This window comes from Oncorhynchus keta, chromosome 19 (genome assembly GCF_023373465.1).
Source record: "Oncorhynchus keta strain PuntledgeMale-10-30-2019 chromosome 19, Oket_V2, whole genome shotgun sequence".
Taxonomy (NCBI): Eukaryota; Metazoa; Chordata; class Actinopteri; order Salmoniformes; family Salmonidae; genus Oncorhynchus; species Oncorhynchus keta.
The window spans coordinates 24,807,072-24,818,017 of NC_068439.1; the positions used below are offsets into that span (position 1 = coordinate 24,807,072).

Below are 10,946 nucleotides of genomic sequence, written 5' to 3' on the forward strand. Positions count from 1 at the left end.
CCAGTAAATCACTGGGGCCAAGCTTCCTGCCATCCAGGACCTCCATACCAGGCGGTGTCAAAGACTCCAGCCACCCTAGTCATGGACTGTTCTCTCTGCTACTGCATGGCAAGCGGTACCGGTGTGCCGAATCTAGGTCCAAAACAGCTTCTACCCCGAAGCCATAAGACTCCTGAACAGCTAATCAAATGGCTACCCAGACTATTTGCATTGCACCCCTACCCCCTTTTACACTGCTTCTACTCTCTGTTTATTATCTACGCATAGTCACTTTAACTGTACTATATGTATGTTGTTTTTCAAGCACTCCACAAATTTCTTGTTAACAAACTATAGTTTTGGCAAGTTGGTTAGGACATCTACTTTGTGCATTACACAAGTAATTTTTCCAACAATTGTTTACAGACAGATTATTTCAATTATAATTCACGATCACAATTCCAATGGGTCAAAAGTGTACATACACTAAGTTGACTGTGCCTTTAAACAGCTTGGAAAATACCAGAAAATTATGTCATGGCTTTAGAACCTTCCGATAGGCTAATTGCAATCATTTGAGTCAATTGTGGATGTATACACCTGTGGATGTATTTCAAGGCCTACCTTCAAAGTCAGTGCCTCTTTGCTTGACATCATGGGAAAATCAAAAGAAATCAGCCAAGACCTCAGATAAAAAAAATTGTAGACCTCTACAAATCTGGTTCATCCTTGGGAGGAATTTCCAAATGCCTGAAGGTACCACGTTCATCTGTACAAACAATAGTACGCAAGTATAAACACCATGGGACCACGCTGCCATCATACCGCTCAGGAAGGAGACGCGTTCTGTCTCCTAGAGATTAACGTACTTTGGTGCGAAAAGTTTAAAAACTGTCCACCAGTTAGGAACCTTGTGCTAGAGTTTCACCGTACTGTAACTATATGTTATAGACCCCTTTCACCTACTGGGTATGTGGCATTTAATATCTATTGTAGACCATGCCTGCAGGTAGCTTAACTTAAACTATGAGAGACACACTGAAGCCACTTACCCGTTATCCCACTCCAAACAAACACATGATAAAACAAGCAAAATATCGTAATCTACAGCCACATTTCTAAAAATGTACAATATCACTCGAATGCGAGAAGGGTAGTCTTGTGATCTTGCAATGTAGTGTCGAACAACACATTGCCATCAGTGAGTGTGTTTGTGCGCGCGTCAGGCAGCTGAGCAGTACACGCACCCCTGCTAGGAGGAGTCAGTAAACGATTTGATTATCCGCCTCGCTCAACTCTGTGCACTCAGTGGTTTACGGGGACCGATTTGAAGGGTTGACAAGGAGAATCGCTTCCCCGGTACCCTGTCCCTCTTCACCGGGTAGCCTAGAAGCATAGTATGCTATCCCTGTCCCTCCGCTCGTTCCAAGTTGAACAGAATGGCCAGAGACGCATAGAGAACTGTCTGGATTTTGAAGGTGAAGGACTTTGTATTTACATAAAGTTCTGTAGGCTATAAATACTGCGTATTTGATCGCGAGGATGGCTGCGAATATGGAATTAATCGAAAGAACAGTAAGGTCCGATATCAGAGTGAAAGTTTGCACAGCACTCCCTCTGAGATGGAGACGCGAATAACATAATCATTTATTCACTTTTTCTCATAACGAAGCGGCCTTTTGGATTTTTGTCTGCAGCTATTACGCGGCGCCGGACACCTGCACCCGACTTGGCCGAGACGGCTTCTACGCGGCTCTCCGCTCAATAATAAATTGCTCAGAAGCGCTTCTTGAACTGAATCGATCATTTCTACTCGTATCTGAACTGTTGTCAATGATAGGCTACTTCCACACAGGCAGTTCATTTGTTGCGCTTTGTTGTGCAGTTCTGTAAATCACTGAATGCGACGGATAGGCGACAGTGGACATCCGATAATAAATTGGTGAGCACCTCTACTCTCTTCATATTGATTATTATACAACCTCTTTGTAGTTACATGCAGGTATTTTATAAATGTTACATTATCCTGTTAATTATTTTCTGTGTTTGTGGGGATTCATTCATTGTGTGATGTTATTGTCTGAGGTTGGGGGTTTGCGGCTTTATGCTCTTGTTATAGTGCGCACTGTGACATGTTGTTGTAACCTGTCCTAGAATATCATTGTGTTTTGTGAGAAAAAAAAATAGTTATTGATTTATCCCACTGCAGTAGCCTAGGTTACAATATGTTGCATTGATTAGACAATTATTGCTGCATGTACAGGCTGTCTGAGTCAGTCTAGTGACTAAAGAGACAGGCGCATGAGGAACAGTCCTCACTAGGCTAGGGAATTAATTGTCTGTACTAGCTCTGGTCCAGGGCGTTAGTTCGCGGTCGTAGATGTTAGTAGAAGAACACGCACTAACGTCCTGGACCAGAGCTTTGTCTTGATATGCATGTGGGAATAATGTAGCGTCGCTGCTTGACGGGATTTTTTATATTTTTTATATTACATTATTAAACGTTATTACAAATGTATTATTTTAAATGTTAAAGTATTACCTTGTTTATTCTCAAAATCATACGTTTGCCTGTTCTTATGTGTTGCAGATACTGGATGTGTCTTCAAAAAGTAACAAAGCTCAACTAAGCTTTATAAATGTCTTCCTCAGTCATCTCTTCATATCGCTTCTCCGTCCAGTATTCACTGCCTGAATTGTAATAGCTAAAACAGGAGAGAACTGTGCCTCCACCTCACCCCTGTCCAAATTCAAAGCCAGTGTAATATTCTTTACAGCACTGACTCACAATGGGCACAGTACTATCCCTTTCCCCTGCATTCAGGAAGAACAGCTACTATGACACGCGGCCTGGCTCACTCAACCACTACCCGAGCCTGAGCAGCCGTTCGCTCAACACTCAGAAAGACCGCGCCAGTGGCCTGAAACGGGGACAGTCAATCTTTCTCCCAGCCCTCACCTGGAAACGCCTTGTCGCCTCCACCAAGAAACGGGGGGCCTCTAAGAAATGTCCTGGGGGTCCGGGGTCACTTGGAGACCCCCTCAACAACAACAACAACATCTACCAGAAGGATCCGGTGTTGCACCTCAACCGCGAGAATGTCAAGAAGTCTCTGTCGTGTGCCAACCTCTCAAGCTACGACGGGCCAACGGGACTGGGTCTGGGGATAGGCTTCGGCCAGGGGCACTACAGCTATGGTATGGGCATGAAGCCCCAGCAGCTGTCCTCTGTCAAGAAGGTGCCCCACCAAGGAACGGCTGCCTCATCCCCCAAGCGCATCATTGTCCAGGCGTCCACCAGTGAACTTCTCCGGTGCCTGGGTGAGTTCCTGTGTGGCCGCTGCTACCGGCTGAAGCACCTCTCCCCTGTGGACCCGGTCCTCTGGCTGCGGGCGGTGGACCGCTCTCTGCTCCTCCAGGGCTGGCAGGATCAGGCCTTCGTGACTCCGGCCAACGTGGTGTTTGTCTACATGCTGTGTCGTGATGTGGTGGATGGAGACCTGGTGGCGTCAGAGCATGAGCTTCAGGCCACACTACTCACCTGTCTCTACCTGTCCTATTCCTACATGGGCAATGAGATATCCTACCCACTGAAACCTTTTCTGGTGGAGGCTGGCAAGGAGGCCTTCTGGGACCGCTGCCTAGCCATCATCGACGCCACCAGCGCCAAGATGTTGCGTATCAACGCCGACCCGCACTTCTTCACCCAGGTGTTTGCTGAGCTGAAGAGTGAAGGGGGCTGCAGCCCACAGGACTACAGCCGCGTGCTGGACCGGTGAGAGGAGGGGTGGTGGGGTACAACCCCCCGTCTAATGGTACATCCCGAGACCCTGCCATTAACCATCAGTGAGCCATCCACATTAAGACAATGGGGAAACTTGTCCCCCTAAGACTAGATCAGAAATTTGCATGTGTCATCAATAGGGTTGAGTGCTTATGTTGTTAGCACAAGCCCTTTTGTGTTATGTAATACTCACCTGATTTTACTTGAATGGTGGAACCATTTGGTCCACCTGTCCTTCGTGACCCCATTCTCACCTCTTGTGTCTCAGTGAGCAGGGGGAACAGAAACAGTCATCTCAGCTGTTCCCCCCTCCAGTCTCTCCCAACTCTCCTCCCTTCCCTCTCCCCACTCTCCTCCCTTCCCTCTCCCCACTCTCCCCCTTTCTCCCCTCTCTCCCCTATCTCCTCCCTCCCATTTCCTCTATCTCCCCTCTCCTCTCTCCCGTCTCTTCCCTCACTTCTCCCCTCTCCTCTCTATCCTCTCTCCCCTCTCCCCCTCTCCTTTCTCCTCTCTCTTTTGCCCTCTCTCCTCTTCCATCTTCCCTATGCTCTCTCCCCTCTCCTCACTCTCCTCACTCTCCTCTGTCTCCTCTCTCCTCTCCCCTCTCCTCGTTTTCCTCCCTCTACTCTCTCTCCTCCCCTCTCCCACCTCTACCACAGCCAGTAATCCCTGTCTGAATGTGATAGCAACATCCGTTTGCATGGAACAGTTTTTTTGTCAGAAAAAAAGGCATTCACTATTACAACCACATACAGAGCCGGGTCAGACATTCTAAACAGTGATTGGTTGGGTCATAAGCAACCCAAGGGAATGGCATTTCAATAACATCATTTTTACCTAGAAGATCATGGACATCATTACCTATAAATTACTTTGCGCTAAGTCAACAGACCTAACTGAAGACATAACAGGACGTTACAATAGGACCTACAGGCATGTATTATGGTAGTGTACTAAATTCCTTATCTAGGTCCCATGTTATCTAGGTCCCATGTTGCCAAGGTCCCATATTATCTCGGTCCCATGTCATCTAGGTCCACTTGATTCTGTCTGTCGTGTGCTTGGTCATCAGTAAAACAAAACAAACAGTGTTTTTGCAGGATTCTTTTTTCAACAGAGGGTCATCTGACCTGAGGGAAAAGCTAGAACAGCTACCAACCCATTAAGACCATTCACTCAGTTTACTGTCCTAAATGGCACCCTATTTCTGAAATAATGCACTACTTTAGACCAGAGTCCTTTGGACCCTGGTCAAAAGTATTGCACTATATAAGGACTATGGTGCCATTTAGGACAGAGCGTAAAACAACATCTGTAGGGTGCAGGGCCGTTTGTGTGTCTCTCTCCAGCTATCATTTAATCTAAGGGTCTCCTGGTGGAAGCAAAATACGACCTTATTTTGCATGTGTGTGTGTGCTTTTGTGTATGTGGGTATGTTATTGGCAGATAGCGAGGTTCATCAGCTGTTTACCCCATCAGTCCTTTGTTCCCTGGCTGTGCCTGTCATCAGGGCACCCGGCCGCTGCTACTGTGGCATTAATGAGACTACACCCCCCACCTCCTCCCCCAGTCTTACTCTGGCCCCATACCCTCCATCCACCTCTGTCCCCCTCTAGGCTACTCTACAGGACTAGAGGTTCAGTCACTGGCTAATCCAGGCTTGCCTGGAATTTAGTCACACACACACACACACACACACACACACACACACACACACACACACACACACACACACACACACACACACACACACACACACACTTAAAAACCTAGTCTCCTGCGCCAGGAGTCCCCTGAAACAATGTATGAGAGAGGAGGGGTGTAGATATGAGTCTCACGTGCCCTGTAAAAGAGGTAGCTGAAGGTGGTCCTTAGTCCCAGTGCAAGGATGGCCTGGAATGGCAAGATGTGTGTAGTTGTGGTTAAATGCTGCTGTTATTGTTGTTAGCCTCGCTGTCTCATTCTAGGGATTACATCTGTGTCACAAATGTCTCCTTGTTCTGTTTATAGTGCACTACTTTTGACCAGGACCCATAGGCCTTGTTGTTCTCCTCTTTATAAAATGTTTTTAATGAAACCTTGGAATTTCTGGTTCACACGTTTTGATCTAAGTCACATGTGCTCTAATGTGTGTTTGTGTCTGTCAGGAATAGACCACAGATGTACCTCAGGGCCAGAGGGTGGGATTTTTTCTGTGTGCAAGCTGTGCTCATAAAAATATATTTATCATGGTTGCCAAGGCATTAAAAAAATCTGATTTGAAATATGAACAGAGAGCGCGAGAGGCTTTGGATCCTCTCATTCCCTTCTGGCCATGGCAGACTGTTAGCCTGCTAATGAGCAAAACTACAATAGCTACAATATGAAAACGAGGTGTGTAGAATGTAGAAACACACCTAAGGTGAGACATGGGAATTGTCCCAAATGGCCCATAGCGCTCATAAGACCCATAGGCCCTTCGTCAAAATTAGTGCACTATGTAGAGAATAGGGTGCTATTTTGGGATGCACCCATACAGTAGGATCACAAAGATAGTTACTCCCGGTATGAGAGGGTGAGGACGTTCTTCTATCGCCTTCTATGCAGACAGGTCTTGCTGCCAAACCAATTGTATTTCTGTTGATGCTAAAGCAACATAACAGCCTTTCAGTCTCTCTTCACTCTGATTCTGGATGAGAGTGCTATAGGTTGCAATGGGTTGCTATGAGTTTGTTGAACCAAGGCAACTGGTCTACTGTCCTAGACCTAGAAGACATGTTTCAGGGTCTGGAACCTTGGCGCTCAATGCTCCTCTTTCGCCCAGATGGGTGGTGGGTGGCACATTCAGGAACAGTATATGGCAGTACTGTGCAGTGCCACCCTAACCGTCCCCTCCCTCTCCCCCATGCCAGGCAAAATGCATTTACACACTTATGTTATGTGGGCTGAGCATACTGTACTGAAATACCCCCCCACACACACCTATCCATGGAGTTACACTCCACTCTCTGACTGACAAACCCTAAACCCTCATGCTAGATCCGCACCTTGACACGTGCATACAGTACGTACACACACACTCAAGCAGACACACACACCGTGGTAATCCACGATTAATCCTCCCATCCAATCAAATAGAGCAAGGGGGAATAAGTAAATGCCAAAAGGTTCAAAATCTGATGAGATTTGGTCTTGCCACTTCCATCCTTCCCTCTGCGTTGGCCCTCCGCTCAGCCTTCCAATTCATGACACACTCCTTATAACAACTTGGAGGTCCCCCAAGACCAATGGACAAACCTCATGTTCACTCCTTCCGCTCAGAACGAGGCTTATTGGTGTTGGAGGCAGTCCAGTCCAGTGGTTCCTGCCTGCCTGCCCAGAGGCCTTGTATTTCTATATAAGAAGTGGGAGACTAGAGCTGGGCGAGGTTGGCAAGGATGTCTCATTGCTGGGGACCACCGTCTCTGTTTCAGGAACCTTGGTCGACGGCCATCTTGGAAGACAGCCGGTCACTCCTATTGTTGTGGACGTTGTTGTGCATTCAGTACGACACTGGCCACTGTCCAGCACTCAAGGCCTCTAGTGTGTTGACAGCAATGAACCCTATCCCCCTCCTCTTACCCGCTCCTCCTTTCTCCTTTCTCCTCCTCTCCCTTATCCCCGTCTCGCTTTCCACACACTCTGCTGTTGTTCCCCCTCCTGTTGCCATTTGATTGGATGTTCCACCACATTGTGGAGAGAGGAGCAGATAGAATGGTGGTGTTTGTTGGCCAACAGTCAGTCACAGACACAGCCTTAGTAATGGGGCTCTATGGCCTCTATCTATACCGTGTGTTGTATGCTATCCTGTCTATAGGGGTGATAGCGATTGCACGTGGGTCATATTATTGGGATGGATTTTGCTTACACCAGGAGTCTCCTAGTCAAGTCCTGTTCTCCTCTTATGTTATATTATTGCATCTTTCAGGGAAATCGTAAAATGTTGCATGTCTATGTGTGTGACCTTTTAGGCATCATAACGTTAAAACGCGTACACGCTACATGTAACTGGCAGTTTTGTTGGAAATCATCATTCAATTGATGTCAGTGGGAGATAGGCATGAATATTTCAGTTATGTTTATGGATCTCAAGTTAAGATGTGGCCCATACAGGTTACAGCTATGGGACTACGCTGTAGTCCATGTGAACAAGAGTATGTCTTACTGTAAAGTACATGTAGTCCATGGAGATATAGAGAGAGACACAGGCCCTGCAGATGGTATATTTATTATTAGAATGTTATTGTAATGTGACGTCCATCAACCTTGAGTCCACCCTCACCTTCAACTTAAGCAGATTACCCCTTTATCTCTTTACCTCCACCCACCCAAACAAAACCTTGAGCTGGATCCCTGTTTATCCAATCGTATGCCTATACCTTACCTGTTTCTCTGTTTCCAACCAATCATATGCTATTCAACAGGAACTGTGACTCTACCTGTCCAATCAAACACCTCGGCAGAACCCTAGAACTCGGTTTGACTGTTGGATGAAACTACTGATTGGCCGACAGGATATTCTTTACAACCCCATTGGTCAAGAGATTCTCCTTCACTACAAATGGACTAAATATGGAGAGTCAACCAGGAATAAAACGAAAGACTGTTGGATCCTATTCTATGAACTACATGGGTAGGACTCAAGCAAAGACTATTGCACCTCAACCATCCAGGATATTTCAAATGGATCTCAGGCCCTAGTTTGGCATAGTGGGAGACTGTGGTTTGGCGGGAATATCAGGCGTAGGCTGTTTAAGTCACCATTGCTCTGTGAGTTCTGGTGAACTTGTTTTCTCAGTGTGTTTTTCTGCTGTGTTGGAGTAGAATTTCAATGGCACACCTATAACAGTCTCAGTGCAGACTTAAAGGGATAGTTACAATTACAAAATTACATATTGGTTTGAAATATCCCTTTAAAAGAAGTAGAGAATTGTGCAGCTTAAATATGTTGCTGTGTGACAAAATAAAGTGAGGACAGGGAATAGGTCGTATCTTGTTACTGTGGTGGTGAGCATGCCAGATAGACTAGCATTTTTACTTTTGTTTTACGTTTGCTTTTTTGTTTTGAGCTTTTGCTTTAATGCCGTAAATGTGTTTTGAATTAAATGTTATTTCCTTAACTTAAAAAATGTAATCAGTTCATCCCTAGTCGTGGGAGAAGATCTGATGTCAAACAGTATTAGTATGTAATTCAAGGGGTAATTCAAGTCATGATGACTGTTATGATTATAACTGCACATTTGAAGTGTTATTGTCATTGTGGATGTTATGTTATTGAATGACAGAGATAGAGAATCTACAGTACCTGTATTCTCATTTTATTTTGATGAACCTTTGTCTTTAACGTCTCGAAGAATGTGAAATCACGTAAACAATGATAACATAGTTTCTCCCATTTCTCCACCGCTATGTCTTAGTGTTCAAAGATGTCAACACTGCGATTTCAGACACAGCTTTTGACACAACACTGTTCAGACATGGTAGATCTGGTCGTATAATTGGCATCATTGGGATGGGTGGTGGGTCAGGAGGCTGGGTACGTAGGGTCGCATCCCAAACGGTACCCTATTCCCTATATAGTGCACTACTTTTAACCAGTGCCCTGTAGACTATATAGGGAATAGAGTAATATTTGGGACACACCCCTAGCTTTCTGTTAGAAGGAAGTGTTTCAGTTTGTGCTTGTCTCACATCCTCTGAGGATGTTGTGAAATGGGCGGATGATTGATTTTCATGAAAACATCAACATAATTTTGTAATGGCTGCTGTGTGTATAGCAAATGCATAATCAATGGAATCAATGGTGAGGCCTCATCAATGCGACAACAGACGGTGAATTGATGCACAATGGAAGACATTGTAGTGATCAGATCACAGACAGGCGTCCCCACACAAGCACCTCCGGTCCTTACCCTCATTGTAGCTATGTCTTAACCCACAGCACTGCATATAACTGAGGCCTCTGCTTCTTTTCAAGGCTACATAGCACTCCTATTTATATGAAAGGAAAATACTTAAACAAAATACTGAACAAAACATCAATAAAGAACTGCCTGAATGATCAGTGCTTTGAGTTAGACCTGTTGCCAACCCTCTCATAAGACCTGTACCCTTCAGTCTCCTCTCACCGTTGCTGCCAACTCAACCCTTACCCCAGGTTTCCATAGTTACCTGGCACTGACTGACAATGTCATTGTGATAAAACTCAGTTGAAATGGAGAGACCAGAGTTACTTTTATAAAGCCACCTCATATGTGTGTACAGATGTAGGATCTTACTTTGATCACCCTAGTGTGGGGACTTAACCGCCATGCAGGACATTTAAAACTTGTAGTGTATTTGAGGTTTAAAAAGGCTTCTGAAGTTTGTAATTTACACTTTGAAATTTCAGACTTAATTTCTTCCCTTTTGAAAAATGTAACAACCCCTACAAAAATGTCCATTAATTATAATCCACATAATAATACACATTTCCTGTTGCTGCAGGATTATTTTCCTGTTGTAGCAAACTGGCTCAAATGAAGATCCTACATCTGTATGCAACTCGATGTGTCTAATATTGTTGTTGGGGAACACTTGAAAATGAAAACAATGTGACTTTGTTTTTCATGTTAAAATGCAATTTTGTTTCCTTTTTTCATTACGATGTTGATGATTATTACTATTATTATTCAATAAAGTATTGAGGTGAAATTCCTCTCCTGTGGTGTTAACGTTATTTGGGTGATGGCTTAAGAGCTTTATATTGTATGCTCTCTCTCTCTCTGTCACACACACTCACTCAGACACTCACTCACTCTCTCACACACACACACACACACACACACTCACTCACTCACTCACTCACTCACTCACACCATCTATCCATGCACACACACACACCCTCCTCCGGTATTTGCAAGGCCCACAAGCTACCATTGTATTCTCCCAGTGCATATGGTATACTCTGCCTGTCTGGGCCCAGCAACGCAGCACCTGGCTGGCCGACAGTAAAACAGCATAATGTATGTCACCCACAATAGCCTGGCTGTGCAGATAGCACATTGGGTTGAAGTTAGTGGGCTTTTCTGTGCTCTCTATTGGAGCATGTCTCTGTAGTCAATCAATTGCCCACTGTGTGATCCACAGGAGGGACTGGTCTCTCAGCTCACAGGTGGGTGTGGGT

General features: G+C 45.2%; 1 protein-coding gene and 1 long non-coding RNA gene across 2 annotated transcripts; both read left to right on the forward strand.

Annotated features, from left to right (window-relative positions):
• Positions 1-592: 592 nt before the first annotated feature.
• LOC118397993 (uncharacterized) lies at positions 593-10,478 on the forward strand. The gene is made up of 2 exons (XR_004828538.2): positions 593-735; positions 8,206-10,478. It is a non-coding gene; the product is annotated as an uncharacterized LOC118397993 (long non-coding RNA).
• On the forward strand, positions 1,259-3,780 carry LOC118397992 (cyclin-dependent kinase 5 activator 1-like). The gene is made up of 2 exons (XM_035792908.2): positions 1,259-1,921; positions 2,570-3,780. The coding sequence occupies exon 2, from the start codon at positions 2,769-2,771 to the stop codon at positions 3,756-3,758; it is 990 nt and encodes a 329-aa protein (XP_035648801.1). The 5' UTR covers positions 1,259-1,921; positions 2,570-2,768; the 3' UTR covers positions 3,759-3,780.
• Positions 10,479-10,946: the final 468 nt, after the last annotated feature.